The sequence below is a fragment of the Accipiter gentilis genome, chromosome 5, assembly GCF_929443795.1.
Source record: "Accipiter gentilis chromosome 5, bAccGen1.1, whole genome shotgun sequence".
In the NCBI taxonomy this organism is placed as follows: domain Eukaryota; kingdom Metazoa; phylum Chordata; class Aves; order Accipitriformes; family Accipitridae; genus Astur; species Astur gentilis.
The window spans coordinates 8,607,822-8,628,676 of NC_064884.1; the positions used below are offsets into that span (position 1 = coordinate 8,607,822).

The window sequence follows — 20,855 nt, forward strand, 5'->3', positions numbered from 1 at the left end:
TGTTGACCTTGCTTACTAGCGGTTGTTGCTGCTTGCAGTCTGATGTCCTGATGAATGTGGTGCTGGATATTCCACGAGGTGGGGCTGGGAAATGGCATGAATGGGGTCTTGCGATGGGGCTGTTTCATATGTCTTTTTCTGATACGCTTCTTACTACTTTGTTGCTGCAAAGCCTCATGGAGCCAGCCTCTGCAGGCTCTCTGTGTGCGCTCGAGGCTTTTTGGGGGGTGCATGTAGGGGGCCACGATACGGTAGTGAAGTTGCCTAAGCTTCGCCTCTGTTTACTGGTGTCTCTGTGTCTCTGCCTTTCTTTTGCCATGAAGATTCACCGTCGAGGTCTCCTTCCAAGGTGGAAGTGACTGAAAAGAAGACAACAGTGCTTTTGGAGAGCGGCTGCCCTCACAGTCCCTTGCCCAGCAGTAGCCGTAAGTGCTTGGAAATCCAAGGCTCTTACCGGAGCAGCTTTTAGCCTTTTTTGGAGAGTAGGAGTCTGAATGTGGGTCACTGAACTCATCTGTGTTTGCTGCAGAAGAGAATGCCCAAGTGAAGGTGAGGTGGAGGGGTGGTGGCAGGTGGGGACAGGTAAAAGAAATTCCACTTTGGCTATCCAGTCTGTGACTCTGGGTGTTTCCTTGCTTGACAAGAACATTCCAGGCTATCCAGACCCAAAGAGCTTCGCTTACTGTGTACTCAGGGCTCTCCTTGTCTCCAGGACAGAGCACTGCAGCTGCATTGACGGTTTATGGCCAAGGCTGCCCAAACTCTTGGGAGTCTTTGGAAGTCTTTGTTGAGAGGGAAGGATATTTTAATGATATGCCTGGTTGGAAACAAAACTTTTCAGGTGCCTAAAAGAGCCGAGACCTATATGGAGCTTCCTTCCTTTGTTTTATTCGGGCAAGTCCATAATAAATTCTGTTCTCTACCTTTGTGCATGTGTAGTTGCCTATTACAAGCATCGTGATCAGCAAGCGACCTCTTGCCCGTGCTGAAGGCTGCTACTTCAAGCGTTGGTATCTTTCTTGTGCTCAGGGGATAGCCGTATGCCCAATGGCTTGGATCCGGTGGCTGAGACGGCGATCAGGCAGCTAACCGAGACGAATAACAAGCCCGCCAAGAAGACCCCAACAAAACGTAGCACGCTGATCATCTCGGGAGTTTCCAAGGTCTCTGGTAGTTAGGGGGCTCCATTTCCAATCTGGGAGGTTGTTTCTAGGGATGTGTGTGTGAAACCACCCTGTCCTGTAGGGACCAGTGTGGGACGGTTCCAGCACAGACAACTTGCTTGGCAGAACCCTCTTGCTGCTTCCTTGCAGCTTGTCGCTGCTTCCCAGTGAGTGTCAAAGGTACCTTGCCAGTCTGCAGGGAAGCTGCCAGTGGGAGTTCACAAAGGGCAGGCAGCCGCAGAAAGGGAGGCTGCTGCCGTAGCCAGTTGGGAACCTCGTGGAGAATCTAAGGAGTTCTCCTTGGACTTGCCTATGGGAGTGAGGGAGGTGCTGCAGAATGCTTTGGAATCTGCCACGTTCCAGTGTGTTCCAGCAAAAGCATGAAGATCATGCATCGGTGCTGTCTAGCACTGATGATCGGAACCGGAGCATCCAGATGTAGGTATGGATGGAAGACGGGAGATGAATGTGATCCTTTAGACCCTGTCTGTCTGACCCCCCTCCAGGTACCTATTGCTCAAGATGAAATGGCACTTTCTCTGGGTTATGCTGCATCTCTGGAGGCCACGGCATATGGGGATTCTGCGGCAGAGGGTGTGACTGACCGGATGCACGATTCTACTGAATCGTCACAGCTGCTAGAAGCATTGCCATCGGGACAAAGGGCCAGCCAGGAGCTGGATGAGACGACGCGATCCGATGTCTCTGAGAGACCATCAGTGGAAGATGTTGAGTCTGAAACTGGCTCCACAGGAGCCCTTGAGACGAGGAGCTTAAAAGATCACAAAGGTAAGGATGAACTGTTAAACGGTAGCTAACGTTAGCCTGTGGTGTTAGCCTGTGGTGCTTGAGGACAGTGATGTTCGAGTTCCCTGCCTGAGCGTGGGGGCTGCAGCTAGCTTTTGACATGGCAAAGAGTGGCTTCTGCTGGGGCCTGGAAGAGCCTGTCTCTCTCCCATGCTTCCCACTGGAGCGTTTCCAAACTCCTCTATTTGTAGGTGTCTGATTCCTGTGGCCTTTTCAGTTTCTGTGCTCTCTCAGATGGGAACCCTGCGCAGCTTGTGTGTTCCCGAGAACCTGTTTTCTCTCCCTGGCCTCTGGGTCCGCAGATCAGGCACACGTCCGTAAATAATGATCCTTCCTCTGAATTTGGCTGCTTCTAGCATGGAAAGGGAGGCTGCCCGACAGTGTAGGTTGTACGGGCCTCAGATGTCCTCCCTCTTTCTCTGTTAGCATCAAAGCAGCTAGCACCTCTGACCTGTCGTATCGTAGGACATCCACACAAATTCTCTGCTTCTAAATGATAGAGCGGGCCTGCCCTGACAGAGCTGCTGTTCTGGACTTTCCAGGCTTGCATCAATTAGGAGGATGGCGCACCTTGGATTTGTCTTCTTGTAGCTATGACGGTTTCTGTTAGCTACAAACTTATATAAACAAAGCCAAAACGCAAGCCAAAATCTCAATTGTTCAGAATACAGGAGCGGGACAAGTTTTGTGGTGGTTGTACCCTGGTACAACCAGGTACAGTTTGAACTGTGGTGGCCCCCTGTTTGCACATCAGCGGGTAGAAAGGTGTGTAGCCCAGATTCTTGAGAGACCTGGTGGGTGGGGAAGAGAAGGAAGAAAACAGAAAGCAAGCCCCCTCTGTAGGTAATACTGTTGTAGCTTTGTATGGCGTGCAGGTTTTGGATACGCCTTTTTGCACCTGTTTGGGGCTGATGGCGATCGGCATCTCCATCTTGTCCTGCCTGCTCTGGAGTCATTGCTGTTATTTGTCTCCAGATTTGGGCATTGTGTGAAACGCAGGCAGTTGTTCCAGGGGCTTGATGACTGGCTAATCCGGGCACCCTTGAGACAGGCTAGTCTGAGAGGCCTCTTCCCTGTTGTGTGTTCCTCCCAGTGTCTGCATGTGGAGACATTCTCACTTGTTTTTCATTCATACAAGTCTTAGCTTTCTATAACAATTCTCCACACTTCCAGCGAAGGGAGGACGTTGTTGTGTAAAAGGAAGTTTATGCAGAGGGGATGCGTGACAGTGTGCTTAGTGAAGCAGCTTGTTGGTGTTGCAGTCTGTCCTGAACGTAGACTTTGCCTTGTGGTTGGGAGCTGGGATTTGCTGACCTGCTGTGCGCTTCCGCCACTCGGGGTGGAAGAGGTCTTTGCCGCTCATTTGAGAGCGGCTGGGGGCGTTGCCACCCCTGAGACTCGCCAGGGCAGGATACTATCGTGGTTTCAGTCTCCTTCCTTTCTGTCTCTGCAGTTAGCTTTCTTCGGAGTGGTACCAAGCTCATCTTCCGGAGAAGGAGCAAGCAGAAGGAAGCGGGCCTGAGCCAGTCACACGATGACCTGTCCAACGTCACCGCCAACTCCGCCGCCAGGAAGAAAGCCGGCAGCTTCTCCCGCCGCCTCATCAAACGCTTCTCCTTCAAGTCTAAATCCAAACCCAAAGCTAGCGACAGCACAACAGCAGGTGAGAACTGAAGGAAGGAGAAGCCCGTCGGAATGATTGCGCAGAGATCTTTTTCTAGTCTCTTGTCTTCCCACTCCGTGGTATCTGTGACCTGCTGTCCAGTTCCTTCCAACCTTGGCTGAGGGAAGACACCCCAGTGCTTTATGCCGTTTGGGGAGTGGAGGTGGCGAACCTGGGGCTTAGGCTGCTCGTCTGCCTTGGCTTATCCTTCTCTGACTGTCATATCCCACCGTGCTCTCCCAGAAAAATCCAGGTGGCGTGCTAATCCCAGCGGGGGTCCTGGGAGCTGCAGAAGCAACTCTGCCTGTGTAGCTGTCTGGCATCACTGGTGTGTCCTGGAAAGGGGTGGGGGGTGGCTCTCAGGTGGCGACCATCAGAGTTAAAGATCAAGAAACTACTGGGTTAGCTACGTTGCCAAGAAGTGTGGGCTGTAGCCTTACTCGGCTCTTCCAGTGAGAGAGAATGACACGGTCACTGGCCGTCTAAATGCTCTCGTTGCTTCTGCTTGGTGCAGAGGCTGTAACCTGACTGTGGCATGGTGTGGGGCAATGCGTTCCTGGGCTGTGAGCTGGCAGGAGAACAAGCTGCGGTTCTCCAGCTGGCTCTGCCTTTGGAACAGTCTCTGGGTCGGACAGTGCTGACGGATGCTTGCTTTCTGTGCTATGCTGATGAAGGAAGGAATCTCAAAGAAGGAAGTTTTAACCACTGGGCAAGTTTTTGTAGAAGCCCAGGCCCTTGCAAGAATGTCTGGTCGGTGCTGTTGGTGCTGCCATGCTGTGACACAGCTCTCCTTCCACATCCATGTTCTTGAACGGGGAAGGGCCCCTGCTGCATGTGTGCACCAGCCGTTGTACAAGCGGAACTGTTTCCCTGGGGGGCATTGCCGATGGGGCATCAGGCTGTCTTCTGGACCTGCGGAGCACCTGGCCTCTTGCGGTTCTCGTGCTGAGGACCGGTGCTATGCTGGGGATGGACGGTGAGAAACGTGGCGATGCTAGCGAAAGGGCAGTCTGACATGGAGCCTGAAGCGACGTGGAGCCTGAATCCATGTGACGGAAAGAGGCAAGAGTTTACATGTTTTCACTTGATGAAAGGGTTTCCTGTAGCTTCTAGAAGGAGCCTTTCTTGATTGCATCTGGTATTTCCTTTCTTCTAGCAAACCCGATCCACCATGTTCAAGCAGTGGGCATTTCCACAGCGGGTATTTGCCAAGGGAGAGGCACGCAGGGGAAAATCAACTCCTTGCACAGGAGGAGACTGCTCTTCCAGACGAACCACTTTCCGGTCTCCTGATGCGTACGCATTGTGAATAACCCGAGGCCCAGTTCGGATAGCGTAATGATCCTCTTTGGAGAAACACTCATGCCCTGTCAGCGCGCCTGGTTTCAATGGAAACTCCTGCTCTCCTGTGAGTTGTAGAATTAAGGAGATGGGGCAAAGGGGAGGAAAAACCTCACTGAAGAGCAGTCGTCAGGGCCTGACTGGATTTGCTAGCTCTGCCCTCCTATTATAGTACCTCCTGAGGTGGGGGCTGTCGCCCAGTTTTACACAGGATGCGACCAACTGAAAAAGCAGTTGTTCTCTTGATGGTGCACATAAAACAACATGTGTTCTTCAGAAGGACAAATCCTGGCCTACAGATATGGCTGTCATGTGCCATTTCCAAAGACTGGAATGTGTTTGGTATGCTGCTGCGGAAGGATTCGCAGCTGGGAATTTCAGGGCATCTCTCGAAAGAGTCTGGAGGTAGCGAAGGCCAGAGTCACCCAGGGCTTGGATTGAAAATGCTAGTGTGTGCCAGCAGGAGGGACTCTATTTCCTGTTTTTCCTGCTGATTCCCTGCGAGGTTGGGCATGTGTGAGAAATTGGACTGGTCCAGCTGGCTGACCAGGAATCTCTTCTCCATCTGTTTGTTTTGGTCCGGGAGTCTTTCCGTCATCCCTGAGCTCTTTCATGTCTTTTATCCTTTGTTTCTTTCCTCATCTGCACGGTTCTGTGGCTTTGTTTGCAGCTCCGTGTGCTGCAGATGTCAGACCACTAGCCGTTTCTCACTGAAAATCATTTTCCTCGATGGAAGCGACCAGTTCCTGCTGCAGCACTGGTGGAAGTTGGCAATCTGTGGCTCGCCTCTAACAATCCAGTCACCGGTTTGACATAGCCTTCCTTTGCTGGGTGGGTGCGGCGTCTGATGCCGCGCTGTCCTTTGCAGGCACGGCCTTGCTCCCAGAGCCTTGGGGTTTGGTTCCAGTTTGGCATTCTCTCTTGCACCATCCCTGCTGTGACTCTGCCTCTGTCGCTAACAGTACTTGATGCCCTGTTTTCAGTTTTTGTTTATTCTTTTTTAATACAATGTCAAGGTTGCTGTTGTGGTTTAACCCCGGCTGGCAACTAAGCACCACATGGCTGCTCGCTCACTCCCTGCAGTGGGATGGGGGAGAGAATTGGAAGAGTAAAAATGAGAAAACTTGTGGGCCGAGATAAAGACGGTTTAATAGGTAAAGCAAAAGCCATGTGCACAAGTGAAGCAAAACAAGGAATTCATTTGCTCTTTCCCATTGGCAGGCAGGTGTTCAGCTATCTCCAGGAAAACAGGGCTCCATCATGCGTAAGGGTTACTCGGGAAGACAAATGCCATCCCTCCGAACATCCCCCTTTCCTTCTCCTTCCCCCAGGTTTATATGCTAAGCATGATGTCATATGGTCTGGAATATCCCTTGGGTCAGTTGGGATCAGCTGTCCCAGCTCTGTCCTCTCCCAGTTTCGTGTGCACCCCCAGCCTACTCGCTGGTGGGGTGGGGTGAGAAGCAAAAAAGGCCTTGATGCTGTGTAAGCACTGCTCAGCAATAACTAAAACATCCCTGTATTATCATCATTGTTTTCAGCACAAATCCAAAACATAGCCTCCTACTAGCTACTGTGAAGAAAATTAACTCTACCCCAGCCAAAACTAGCACAGTTGCTTTGAATGAGAAGTGCTGGCTGAGCCCAGACAGCACCTCTTCTCTAGTGGGATGGCTGTGAAACCTTCCATCAGAAATGCTGGTTTGAATGGAAAGGAACTTTGAAAAGAGCCAGCAGCTCTTCAGTTGCGGGTTTATCACCTTCCACAAGTCTCGTTTAATAGTCCTGTATTCTTTTCTTTACACAGTAAGAGCAGCTCGAGCTGTCTCGGTGCAGAGCAGCTGGAGGCGAACGCCCGAGGCTCCCACCCGTGCTTCTGCAGCATGAGTCTGGGGCTCGTGTACATGAGGAGGTCTGCAAGGGCTAGCAAGCATTGTCCTTGTTGCTGTAGACCAGAGGCGGAAAAGGCAAGCGAGGTTCATGTCTGACAAACACATACTAGATTTTAATCAGAATATTTCAGCCTGGCTCGGAGGAAGGAGGCAATAGGAAAGCTAGAAGTAAAACCAAAACTTGCATTCCTCACTGGCCCTGGGGACCAAGGATCCCTTTCTGGCCATGTTAAATGGGCAATTCTTGCCACATGCCCATGGGCTTTCCTGAATTTGTTCCCAGTTTGTTGGCTCTGGGCTATTGATGAATTGCAGCGGAGGTACTGCTTTTGATTTTGAGCTTTGACCTGGCAGAAGTCTAATCTGGGAATCGCCTGCACTGCAGCCTGTGGAACGAACGGCACATGGGACGCATGGCAGTTGGTGTCTATCTTCCCTCGAATTTTTAGCAGTGCTTTTTATCAGGGGCAGTAAATTGCTACGAAAGTTTGTGTCTGGTTAGACAGATTGCAAAGGAAAAGGATATTGTGAAGTGCTGACAGAGTGCATCCCCAAACATTAATTCCTGCACCCGCTTGTGTTTCCTAGCGGAGATGTACTTTCTGCCATTTCATTTATTCTCAAAGTCGTATAGCGTAGGACTGATCATAACCTTTTATCTTCTTCTAAATGTTCTCAGTAAGTGCAGAATGTTTTTCAGAGTGTTTGAGTAGACGGCTCTTTGAGGGACAGAGGGGTAGGGGGGAATGGCTCAGCTGTGTGCACTGGGAGTTTTTTAGTTCTGATACACTCCCAATTAACGTGTTGATCCTTTCTGTTTGTATCTGTACATGGCTTCCTTTCTCACACGCACAGTTGTTTTCATCCCCCAAGTAGCATGCGGCTGGTTTTGTTAGTCCCAGCTATGCGAGCACAGGTGACTCCCAGCTTCATGAAGCTAAGAATGGTAATGAATCCGCTTTGTGGGGGAGGTGTGATTATTGCTGTGAGAAACGATTCTTCTATCCTAATCTCCTCGGAAGGAAAGGTAAAGTCACGTAGGTCTTTGGTCTCCAGAAATTATAAAGACAGTTCCAGGAAGGTTTCCCCCCATAGAACTGCTGCTTAAAGAAATCTCTTTTGTATTTAATACCTGCTTGTGCTTCTGGCTTTATGACAGAAGAAATGCTATTTGAAATCCCTGTTTTAACTTCTTCTGGATACCCATGCCCTCACCTTGGTGCCCTTGCGGGGTCTGTGGCATTTCATAATGCCTGGGACCACGGAGCAACCCCAGTGTGAGGTACGGGCCACCATTGAACTTTTTGGACTCGAATGATCTGCAGTTGCCAGATTGCTGTCTCAGGGTAGGCTCAATATTTGCACCTTGTGAAATCGGTCCTCAACTGAAAATATGGGGGAAGAGGAGCGGCAGAGCAGCAAGCTTGAACGGCACAGAGGCTTCTGAAGGAGTTCAGCCTGCTTATGAGGGCCTGCATTCCAAATACTGTGTTTTGCTGCCAGCTACAGAAGTAGAAAGAGTGACTGGTAAACGAAGCCAAAGTATACATTTTGGGTTTGGGTTGTTTTTTTGGGGGTGGGGTTGTTTTTTTTTTGTGGGTTTTGGGTTTCTGGGGGTTTTTGTTGTTGTTTTTGGGTTTTTGTCCTATTTTGGCTGAACAGAGTTACTAGAACTTACCTATGCCATGTATTTTTACTTCTCCAAAGAAAATGGATTTCTCTAGCTCTAAGTCTGCTTGTAAGTATATTTCTGTCTAGATACATCCTCTCCCTGTGTTTTGTTAAGGCTGTTTAAGAGCCTCCCTGTTGAAAAAGCCCTTGGTGTCAGCCCGTGAAGGGTATCCTTGTGAGGCGAGAGAAAACGGGCATCGGAAGAAATAGAGGGAACCGCAAAGCCTCTGTTTTGGGGGTGCTGTAGGCTGTAGCATGATGGATATCTGACTGAGGCCTGATACTTGGACAGGATGCTTGAAGGCCACACGTATTCAAGGGCAGAGGGATTGCGTGCATGCACGTGTGTTTGCATGCTCTGTGAATGCCTGTAGTGGTAACGCTGCAAAGTGACTGAGGACAACAAAGCCGATTGGTGGGTCGGGAGAGCCGCCTTACTAGCTTCTGTGGCATCCACAAAATATTCTTACATGGACATCTCTGCAGGGGCAGACTTGAGCAAGCAAGTCCAGCTTGTGCCCCTGCAAGCACCCTCACGCTGCTTATTTAGTTGAGGATGGGTTTTTAGGCAGATTGACTGAAGTGGGGGAGAGCGAGGGGAGACTACTGGGTAGAGAGCTAGTTGGAAAATAGTTCAGTGGAGGAGAGTGTAATGAAAACTTCTTCAAACCAATATAAAAGGGCCACAGGCATGCACTGTTTCTAGACTAGAAGCAGGTGCACAGCAAAGCATACTCTTAGAAATGTTTTCGTTCTGCTTTTTTGTCTTTAGCAATGCGGTTTCCTCCCTGTGACGGTTTCTCTCAGTTCATTGTTTGCTAAACCTACAGAGGAGTCATTTCTGGGTAGCTGGTGAGATGCTTGAATGCTGGGTGGCTGTTATTTGCGTGTTTTGGGATCTTTTGCATTGTTCTTTTCTCCTTCCCCCTACGTCACGGTGAGTGTCACGGTAGAGTAACAATCCCAGTGGTGGTCAAACTTCTGGAAAAGGTCTTTGTACTTGCGATATCACAGCTCCTTCTACAGGCATGACTGATCCATACCACCTTTCCCTGCTCGTACAGGTAACGGACCAAATACCCACGCTGAATTTGAATTAGCACCCCTCCTTGTGCGTGCTCTTTTGTACTTTGATGCCTTCTCTCTGGGTGGATTATTTTAACCCCAGATTGTTTAGAGGGAAAAAAATAGGAACTGTAGCTATTTAAGAGATGAGAATAAAATTACTTAATTCGGACTAAATGAATGAAGTTTTTGCACCTTTGTAAATGTTGAAGAAGAATTCCATTGCTGTGTAATGGCTGAACCTGTTAACTTATTAAACCACATGGAAATCAAAACCTGACCCTGAGTCTGACTTCATACCTGCTGGAGTGCGGTGAGCTCGGCTTTGGCTTTCTAGACGTTCAGGGAGGTAGCTGTGATTTGTAGCCCTCTTTTGTAACACTGTCATCTCTCAGCAGCCCTTTTTGCCAGATGCAGATACACGGGTTTACAGTCTGCAAAACCACAGCACTTGACTGTAGCCTTTGTGGTGCTTCTAGGAGGCAAGGGATTTCCGAGATGGCGACATCAGCCCTGGAAGGCGTGAGTGGTGCTGAAACCTTTGGCTGACCCTGGATAGGCGGCAGTACCCTGGGAGGGTCAGTTACAGCTTCTCGGGGCACCCTAGCGGAGCGGGGAGAGCCCTGCCCTCTCCCTCATTAGTGCCCGCTTTGGTATTTTCTTCTCCCTCAGCCTGCCCTGCTTTCCTTTATTTCTTGTCCTCGCTTTGTTGCAGGGCCTACAGTTCCAGCTGCAAAGTCAAGCCAGGCCAGAGAGGCGGTGGCTGTGCGTTTCTGTTTCAGGAAGGGTTCATCCTGCAGGGAAAGAAGTGTCGGGCGAAGGCACTGGCCTTGCTGCCTGGGGCAGGGGGGGCTCGTCTCCCACAGGGTTCCAGTAGCGTGAGATGTCTGACTGCTGTAATCCGTGCGTTCTGAGCGGCAGAAGGGCCGTGAGGGGCTGGGAGACAGATGTGGGGCTGCGTGTAAGAGGGTGAATGAAACGCTGTGGCCTGCCGCTGGCAGGGGCACGGAAATGGGGGATCGAGACGGAGGAGACGGGCCTCATCACGCGGTCAGGACACGGAGAACGCGGCCTCGACGCGGAAAACGCGGCCTGTGGGAGCCGTCGGCCGTCAGAGCGAGCCGGGAGCGGTGGTCGGCCGGCACCGGCCTTCCAGGCGGCGACGCGCAGGCTTTCTTCCAGCCGTTGTCTGCGCGGAAGGCGCAGCGTCCTGCGGTCGCTTTCTAGCTTTTTTTGAGGGGGGCCCGCGCCGCGGCAACTCGATCGAGCCGCCGCCTTCGCTGCCGCCACCCCGGTGTCCCGGCAGTGGGTACTGCGGGCCTGGTGGCCGGCCTTAGGACGCGAATGCGAGCGCGAGCGCTCGCCGCCGCTGCCACTTGGCGAAGGGCGGTGGCGCAGCCTGCGGGTTGCGCGCGCGCAGTAGCGCTACCGCCTTCCCCGCTGCCTCCCGTTGACTGGTAGGAGGAGCACGAGCCTGGTGCTCGCGCATGCGCATTGTCCCGGGAGCGGCCTCCAGCCCCTCCTGCGCGGTGGACGGCGCATGCGCGGTGGCCGGCAGCAGCATGGCGGCGGCGTGCGAGGGCCGGGATCAGCGGTGTGGCGAGGGAGACCTTTCGGCGGTCGCAGGCTCGGGGGTGTCTCTTGGGGCGGCCCCGAGGACTGAGTTGCCCGATCCTCCTCTGGGGGTGTCGTTGACTGCGTCAGGCTTAGGTTTGCTCGCGTCGTCCCTGGCTTGCTTTGTTATTGTAGCAGGGTGGGTGAAAAGGGAACGGTCTAATATTTGTCTTTTAGGACTAGCTGCTGTGGCTGAAGAGAACAGAAAAAGGCGAACCAGCTGAAGAATGAAGCAAAGCAGATCCAACTGGAAGCTGCCTCCATCTGCAGAATAGAGAAACCCTGACTCTTTGAGTGAGGAACGCTCCTAATTAATAGATCTCGGCAGATTGCATCACTAATGTATAACGCAGGGTCTGTATATGTATCCAAACATATACAGTACATCCATGTATTGTGTGTGTGTGTGTGCATGAGCGAGATGCTGTGTATCTATGAACCCTCACGTTTAAAGAGCTGTAAGACACTGTCTGTACTCTCCTAGATGGATGACAGTTGAGTAACTGGAGCTACAGAAGAGGAAGGGGGGAGAAAACGAGATGGAGAGAGAGAAGTGTCTGAACTGTATGTTTCTCCAGATGGTGCCAAAAGCGGGAGCTTCGGTGAGTGTCAGGCCCTTGGGCATGCGTCCCCCTTCTTCTGCGTCCCGGTTCCTCCCTGTCCTCTCTGCATCCCCCACCCCTCCCAGGTCCCTGCCTGTCTTTGCTTTTTCCTGCCTCCGTCTCTCTGTCCTTCATTCCTCTGTTGTTCTCTTTTGGTCTGTATACCTGGCTCCCTGTCCCTCTCTCTGTCTCCCTGACTCTCTCTCTTTCCCTCTCTCTAGTTTTTTCCACTTACCCATACTCCTGTTCTCTCTGTTCTTGTGCCCAGCTCCCTGTCCCTCTCTTTATCCCTCAGTCCTGGTCCCTGTTGCTCTTTTTGTCTCCCCGCCTCTCTGTCCTTCTCCCTGTCCCTATTTTTCTTTCCCTGCTCCCCACCCTCTTTTTCTGTCTCTGTCTGTGCTGTTCTGTGCCCCTGTCCTTCCCCCCTCTGCTCCAATTCTCTGTCGTTCTCCCTGCCTGTCTGCTGCTGCCATCTCTCCACTGCCTGTCCTGCTCACTGTCCCTCTCTTTTTCTCTGTATTTCATTTCTGGCTGCCTGTCCTTCAGCTTTTTTTATATTTGTCTTGTCCTCTTTTTTTGCTATTCCTCTGTTCCTTTGCCTGTCCCTCTCTTTCTCTCAATATCATTCCATCCTGCCTCCTATCAGTATTTTTATTTTCTCTGTCTCTGTCCTGTTCAGTGTGCCTCTTTTTCTGTCCTAGTGTCCTAGTCCCCGTCCCTCTTTTTCTCTCTGTTCTTCTTGTTCTTTCCCTTCACCCCCCATTTCTTTTTCTGTTCTCTCCATCGCTTGGTACTGCTTCCAGTCCTATTGTTTCTTGCTGTATCCCTCTGCTCTGCTCTGTATCCCTATTTTTTTCTTACTCTGTCCTGCTGCACATTGCTGGTTTTTAAATCCATTTCTGTCCTGTTCCCTAGCCCTGTTTTTTTCTGTTACTCTATCCTGATCCCTTTCTCTGACAATCCTGCTTCCTATAAGTCTTTTCTTCTTTCTCTGTCATGGTCCCTGTCCCTTTCTGTCTCTCTTTGTCTGTCCTTCTTCCTTTCTCTCTCACTATTCCTTTGCTCCTTCTGCTTCTTTCTTCACCTTTATCCTGCTCTGTGTCCCTTTTTTATTTTTTGTCATTCTGTCCATCTTCTTGTCCCTATCTTTTCCAGCTTTCTCTGCCCCGCTGCCTGTCCCATTGTTAATTGCTGTATCCCCTGTCCAGCTGGCTGTCCCCTTACCACCCCTCCTACCCCTCCCGCCCCTCCTTGTTGTCTGTCCAGCTTCTTGGACCTTTTTGCTCTTCCTCTGTTGGAGACCTGCAGTTTTTCTTTCTCTGCCTCTTTGTCCTGTCCTGCATACCTTCTCTCTGTTTTAAAACCTTTTCTCCTGTTCCCTTTCTTTGGTTTCTCTCTCCATCTCTATGTTCCATCTCTCTCTCTCTCCTCCCACCCCATCCCAGCCCGCAACAGCAGTTTTTCCTTCTGCAGCTACTCTCCTGCTTCCATCATCTTTCTCCCTCTATTTCTCTCTCCTGCTCCCCATCTTTATTTTTTCATGCTCCATACGTCTGTCCTGCTGTGTGTTACTGTTTTTTTGTTCTCCGCTTCTTTGTCTGCCTCCCTGTCCCTCTCTTTCTGTTCTCTGTTCTTCCTCCCCCTCTAGTTTTTTCCTGCTCCTTCTCCTTTTTTCTCATCTGTCACCCTGTCCTGCTTCCCGTCCCTTCTTTTTCTCACTCTGTCCTTCTTCCTGTCTTTTTCTCTCTGTGTCTCTTTGTGCCTTCTGCTTCTTTCTCCATCTCTGTCCTGCTCCCTATCTGTTTTTCCTCTCGTCATCCCTCTGCCCTGCTTCCTCCCCCTGTCTTTTCTGTCTTTATTTATCTGTCCTGTTATCTGTCCCATCCTGCCCCCCACAAAAGCGGCACAAACGCTTGAGGCTCAGGGAAAAGCTTCCTGTGGCCGGGAAAGGGGGAGTGGGGGGGTGGGGGAGGTGTGGGGATGTGGGTGGCATGGGACTGGGGAGTCACGGTCTGGCGTGCAGCGGAAGGATGCTGAAGGGTGGGGAAGGCTCTGGGTCAGCTCGGGGGGTGGTGGAGGGGGCTGTGCGCAAAGAGTGGGTCCCAGGGAAGGCCACGGCATGTGGGGGGGGGGGGGTGTGTGGCAATGCAGTCATGGAGAGGTTCTGGGGATGCAGGTGGCCATGACATGTTGTGCTGGAACCAGAGTGGTCATGGTAGAGCCTTCTGTGGCCATGTTGGGGACTCTGGGCTCCGCAGTGAGGGTGAATGGCGTCCCCACAGGGTCAGAACTGTGAGAATGCTGCAGCCTGTGGCATGTCACATTAGCTTCTAGTGCAGGTTGGGAACGTGTAGTTCTCTGCCAGGTTTGCAATCCGGTATGTGGCGCTCTGTGGCACACCTGGAACTTTATGTCAGGTGCCAGCGTCTTCTCACCCCATGACGAAGCCTTCGCATGTCTGTTCCTTGCCACCATGTGCTGCTCACACCCAGCCCCATGAGTCGCCAGGAGCCGCGTGGTGTCCCTGGTTTGGTGCAGAGGGTGTTTCCTGACAGCAGTGGGATTGGGCAGAGCTGAAGCCATCCCAGTTGACAACAGAGATATGGGGAGCATATGGAGGCAGAGGGTATTGGCAGCAGTAACTTAAGTCCCTATCAAATAATTACTGGCTGACTAAGGAGATTGGTATCGACTCCCGGGTCTTGCTGTTACTGTTACAGTAACCTGTTGTCAAACATTAATGAAGGTTACAGCAGAATCTCATTTGCAGGTGAAAGAAGCCTTGTCGGCCCATCCATATCTGGAGTGATGTCGCTCTGGAAGCCGGAGGCTGGGTACATGTGAAACAACACCCGAGGAAGAATCCTCTTACACCTCAATGGAAAGGTCCATTTCAAGTACTGTTAACCTCACAGATGGCAGAGAACGTGGAAGGAACGAAAGCCTGGATACATGTGGCACATTGTAAAAGTAGTATATTGTCGCGACGGGAACTAGCCCCGAGCCAGAAGCGGGGAATGATACAAAGCAGACCGTTTCCCTCAAGGTCAAATATGGACTGGGATATAGGAGAGTGTACACCTCTCAAACTGATGTTGAAAAGGAAATAGTTTAGGGAATTACTCTAGTGAACAGTATAATTGGGAAGGTTATACTTACTTAGAGATCTTACTGAGATTACTGGTCTCTTTTCTGTTTGTAACGTTATTTTTCATAATACTCTTTGTGAACCACTGTCAGGTTTTAAAATACTACGGAGATACTGCCTGTTAAGATCTTTGCCCTGCACTGTAAGAGGGATGTGTTTTAGGGTGGTGTAATTCTTACTACAATCTCTTGCAAAAAATTGCAAGATCGACAGATTCTTTGGATTGTTGGATACGTACAGCGTTGGTTGTCTTCCCACTGACGCTGGGCTCTGCTGCAGGCCCACATGCTAAGCCAGATCCAGATGCATATAGCCTGTTTTCATCTCATGATGTTGGCTGCAACATCCAGTGTTAATCTGGGAGCAGAGCAGGTGAGCAGAATGCCACGGTGCTTCCGAGGAGGCTGTCATCAGTGTTGACTGGCATGAAATCAACTGACCAGCACTGTCTGCAGATGAGGAAGAGGAACCGTGCGATTGCAGTGACATCCTAGTTAGCTTGGGTGGTCTTTGTCGAGGATAGATTCTGATTCCCAGCCCACTCAAAGCTAAGTTGAGGTGCCAACACTATCCACGCACGGGGTGGTAGGAAGGGGTTTTACATTCAGTGCAGCGGAGAGGGCAGTTTGGAACAGGACATGTTTGGACAGAGAGAGGGTCCACATTCCTTTCCACAAAATATGTGCATCTGATGGGCAGGGCCGTTCCTGCCTGTGTGTCTGTTGTTGTGTAGTTTGTATAGTCTGTCTCCTGTGTTCTATGCCATACCTTTATCAATTCATGATGTTCCTGTTGTTCTTTGTGCACGGTGGGTATGTAGCTAGCCATCCCTAGGGTCTTGCACATGTCGACTCATTGGCATAGCGCCTATCAAGGGCTGCTTCACTTGTGTTACAAGCTCAAAGCACGGATCAGTCTCATGTCTTGGAAGTTTCTGGTGTCTTTCACCGTCTCTTCCGTGGTGGCATTCCGGTCTGTTGTCAGCTCCACTCTCAAGCCACTTGTTTTACACAGAGCCCTTTTTCTGGGCCTTCTTCCCTACATCCATGTGTTCTTAGGTCTTAGAGCCATGCTTCTTGCGCATCTGTCATCTCAGTTTTGACCATAACATCTTGTCACGGATCATGACGTTTGACTTTCTCTGGTGCCACCTTAGGGCCTCATCTTGTGCTTGCAGCCCGGTAGGTCTTGCTGCCTGACAGCGTCTGCGATCCGGGAGTCATTTTTCTTGCTGAGAGTTTTCTCTCATCTCTTTGTTGCAGCATTTGTGGTGTTTGTGTGTGTCCGGGTAGTGGCTCTTCTGCCTAGGGGGCATAGCAATGGTGGGGCCAGGGGAAGAATAGCAATGAGAGGCTCTGCTTAACCTTGATCTGCAATCTATGACTGTTGAGGCGCTGACCGTGCAGTGCATTTCAGGTCAAGTAGCTGTCTGCAGCAGGCAAGGGTGGTCATTTCCATAGTGATTTGTAGGTGCTGAGGGGGTGGCTGGAGCCTTCTGGGAGAGGCTGCTCGAGCGGTTGTTGAACAGATCGGGTATCCAAGCTATTAAGGCTTGAATGGGTAGGGCTTAGTGTTAGGGTGGTTTTGTGGTTTGTTTTTGTTTTGTTTCGTTTTTAGTTTAATGGCAGGCTGCAGTTGGGATCTAGATGGTATTCCTAGACGGGAACAAGACCTCTGGCGTTGTTCAGCTATCGCTCCTGTATATATATAAAGTAAAAAAAAAAGGACACTAAACCAAAAAAAAAGGTGTATTTTATATATGAAGGAATTTAGAATAGAAAAGTCTGGATAGAGCTATCTATCCATTTAATGTGTGTTACACAGTAAGTCTAAATAGATTTTATATGTAATCTAGAGATTATAAATAATATTTATTAATAGAGATTATATATAAGTGTAAATAGATATCTAAGTCCAAGTAGATATAATTGTAAATAGATATCTAAGTCTACATACATGTAACTGTGAAAATATATCATAAGCGTAAATAGAGATAATATGTCTATGCAGATACTATATACATGTCAAAAGATAGATATATATGTAAATATGTCATTATAAGTGGAAATAGATAATATAGAGAGAACACAGATATATTTAGGGAATATATATTTGTAAGCAGATAAGTAAGTGAAAATGTCTATGATATATGAAGTTTTTAAAATGTAAAGAAGCCCTGTTTATAGAAAATATTTAAAACCTTGATCCCCCCCCCTAAAAATCTCTCTATTGAAGATAGAGAAGTGCTTTCAAAAGCTGCCCCTTCTCCCTTCTCCTTTCCCCCTTTTTCCATTCTGATTTTGGGCCCATTCCCCCAAGCAGGGACTTTCCCCTGTGAAGCCAGGCACACATAGCGGAAGCCAGGGCCACGGCACAAAAATACCCCAATCCCCCCAGTTCTGGGTCTGCAACATGAAAAAACCCCAACAGTTTGGGAGTCCCAGGAATGACAAATCTGCCTTGATATGTTCAGCTGGAAAGCAAAAAAAAACCCCCATTTTCATGTACAAAAGCAAAAATCATGAGTTTTTATGTTGTGGAAAAGCGATAAAAAAAATCCAGATTGAATGTATGGAAGGAGCAAAAAACCCCAATTTTTAAAATATGTAAAAGCAAAAAAACCCCTCACTTTGGGGAAATCTTGAAGTGAAACATGGCCAGTTTCAGAGGTGTTGCTGTGGATGATCTAGTGTGGGTCAGTTATCCGGAGCAGATTATCTGTTGGGGGTTATCCCAGGTGAGTTCTCTGCTGTGGATTATCCTGAGTGGACTTCCTGGTGTAGGTCATCCCCACACATGTGCCCCCATGCATCTTTCTACCTACACATACATGGCCCCTGTCTGTCTCTCCCTGCATCCCCCGGGTCCATGTCCCGTCCCATCCCCTCCCCAGCCCAGGCTCCGTGGCTTCCTTGCTCCTTCACCCCCCCTCTCCACCCGGGTCTGTGTCTTTCCCACCGACCCCCCTCCGTGTTTCCCGTCTCCCCGTGAGTTCCCCACCTGAGCTGTTTTTCCCCACATGAGTTTGCCGCGTTCGCTGCTGCTGCAGTGGGGACAGGCAGAGCAATTAGTGGCTGTGGACAGGAGCTGCTGCAGCTGAAGCTGCAGAGGCCAGAGAAAGGTAAAGCTGCCAAAGAATAAAATAAAGGGGAATCCAGCCAGCAGCTGCAGACAGGAGACAGCCTGCCTCTCCAGGTGAGGAAGGACTCTTGGCGTAGTCCTCAGCAGATCCCATCACCTACGTGCACGGCAGGGTCTGTACGCATAACCAAAAGCACAGTACATCCATGTAGCGTGTGCACGCGCGAGGCTGTGTTTCTAGGAAGCCTGATATTGCAAGAGCTGTAAGACACCAGTCTGTTCTCTTAGGTGGAAGACAGTCAAATGACCAGAGCTACAGAGGAGGAAGGGAGAAGGGGAGAGAGGCAGGTGTGTCTGAACTGTCCAATTCTCCCAGCAGCTCTGAGAGCGGGAGCTGCAGTGAGTCCTGGACCCCTGGGGCTGTGTCACCCCTCTTCTGCATCCTGGTCCCTCCCTGCCCCTGCCTTCTCTTTCTCTCACTGCTGTCTTTTTTTTTTTTTTTTTTTTTTTTTCTTCCTGCACCTCTTCCTCTCTTGTTCTCCAAGTCCCCCTCTTTCTCTGTTGTTCTGCCTCTCCGTTTTCTTTTCCTCTCTGCACTTCTGTCTCATCCCTCTTTTTTTTTATCCTCTGTCTCTGCCCTACAGCCCGTCACTACTTTGTCTTTCTCCATCTATCTGTCTTCCTATCCCAATCTTGCTAATTCCTCCCTGTCTGCCCTTTAGCCCTTCACAATTCCCACTGCTCTCACCTGTCTGACATGGTGTCTCTATTTTTAAATTCCTCTTTCTCTGCCCTGTATTCTCGATACACTTTTACTTTCTCAGATTCTCTTGTTCCAGGTCCCTGTCCCTATGTTTTAACTTCTTCCCTCACTGTCCCATGGCCCACTTTTGTCTTTATAATTCTCTCTCTGTCTGGCTCCCAGTCCCTATTCTTTATTTTCCCTCTCTCTCCCCTTTAGAGCATAAATGGTTTTGGTATTTCTCAGTCTTTCTTGTCCACTTCACTGTTCCCTTTTTTAATTCCTCCTTCAGCCCTGTGGCCCATCACTAATCTTTGTTTTTCTTCATCTCTCTGCCTGGCACCCTCTCCTGTTTTATTAGTTCCTCCTCTCTGCCCTGTAGCCGATCACTGTTGCAGTGGGTTTGTGTGGCAAGCTGGGGCAGGGGCTGCAGGGGTGGGTTCTGCTACTGATCAAAGCTAAGCCAGCCAGCAGCGCTGGTAGCCCCTCTGTGATATTGAAGAACGGCTAAAAAACTGCTGTGCAGAAGCTGGGGTAGAGAAAAATGGGAGTGTGAAACAGCCCCGCGGGCTCCAAGGTCAGTGAAGAAGGAGAGGGAGGAGGTGATCCAGGAGCCAAAGCGGAGGTTCCCCCGCAGCCCGCGGGGAAGACCATGGTGGGGCAGGTTGTGTCCCTGCAGCCCACAGAGGACCCCACGCCAGAGCAGGCGGATGCACCTGAAGGAGGCTGTGATGCTGCGGAGCAGGTTTTCTGGCAGGACCTGCAGCCCCATGGGAGTGACCCCACACTGGAACAGAAGAAGAGCGTGAAGGAGGAAGGAGCAGCAGAGACAACTTGTGATGAACTGACTGCAACTCCCCGCTCCCTCTCCCCCTGTGCTGCTTGGCGGGAGGAGGCAGAGAGGTCAGGACTGAAGATGAGCCCAGGAAAAAAAGAGAGGGGTGTGGGGGAAGGTGTTTTTTAGATTTGTTCCTATTTCTCATTATCGTACTCTGATTTTTATTGACAATAAATTCATTTCCCCAAGTCAAGTCTGTTTTGCCTGTGACAGTAATTGGTGAGTGATCTCTTTGTCCTCATCTTGACCCACAAGCTTTTCTGTTGTATTTTCTACCCCCCTGTCTTGTTGAGGAGGGGGAATGATAGAGCAGCTTGGTGGGCACCCTGTCAGCCAGCCAAGGTCAAGCCACCTCAGTTTCCTTCTGTCAGTCATGCTCCCTGTCCCTATTTTTTAAATCTTGCGTATGTTTCTTGTATGCCATCACTTTTGAAACTTTCTTTCTACCTCTCCATTCCTATTTAAATTCTTGCATATGTTTCTTAAACCCATTTGCTTTTTAAATTTTCTTGCTACCTTTCCCTCTCTTGGTCTCCCTGACCTTATTTTAATTTCTCACCTGTGTTTCTTGTACCCTGTTGCTTTCCAAAGTTTGTTCTTACATCTCCCTCTATGCAGCTCTCTGTACCCACTTTTTGATTCTTGTATCCTGTTGCTTTTAAAATTTTCTTTCTATGTCGCTCTCTATCCATCTCCCTGTCTCTAGTTCTTAACTCTTCCCTCTCTGTCCTGCACCCTCTCACTTCGTACATTTTCTTTCTATCTCCCTGTGCCTATTGTTAGTTCTTGCCTATGTTTCTTGTATGCTGTTGCTTTTTGAAAATTTTCTGCGTCTACCTGGCTCCCTGTTTCTGTTTTCTAGTTCTTGCTGTTTCTTCTCCCCTATCACTTTAGAATTTTTCCATCCCTTGTCCTGTCTCCATCTTGTTGTCCTGCCACGTCCTTTCCCCTTCTCTTCCCTGCTTCCTATTATTTATTCCTCCATCCCTCTTGTTTTGCTCAGTCTCTCCGCTCTCCTCTCTCTACAGCCTTGTCCTGCTCCTTGTCCCTCTCTTGTTCCCAGCATCCCATTTTCTGGCTCCCTTTCTCACACGTCTATGTCCCTCTGTCCTTCCTCCTGCTTTTCTCTTCCCTTTTATCCCCCCGTCCTGCTGCCTTTGGGCACTGAGCCTCGTAGCCAACTCACTGCCAGGGTTTGTTGTGTGCATTAATGAATCAATTTTTCCTG

At 49.9% G+C, this 20,855-nt stretch overlaps 1 protein-coding gene across 8 annotated transcripts in view; it reads left to right on the top strand.

The window, feature by feature from the left end:
- C2CD2L (C2CD2 like) overlaps positions 1–19,818 on the top strand; it is a 36,460-nt gene extending 16,642 nt beyond the window's left edge. For 2 of the 8 annotated variants that reach the window (XM_049801133.1, XM_049801131.1), the window contains exons 11-15: positions 324–425; positions 1,030–1,163; positions 1,670–1,952; positions 3,424–3,633; positions 4,308–9,882. In XM_049801133.1, coding sequence (XP_049657090.1) covers positions 324–425; positions 1,030–1,163; positions 1,670–1,952; positions 3,424–3,633; positions 4,308–4,444 — 866 coding nt within the window. In that variant the 3' untranslated portion in view covers positions 4,445–9,882. Of the gene's footprint in view, positions 1–323; positions 426–1,029; positions 1,164–1,669; positions 1,953–3,423; positions 3,634–4,307; positions 9,883–11,393; positions 11,819–14,588 lie in introns of those variants that run through there. The other 6 variants (XR_007506102.1, XR_007506103.1, XR_007506101.1 and 3 more) reach the window with 6 other exon arrangements.
- Positions 19,819–20,855: the final 1,037 nt, after the last annotated feature.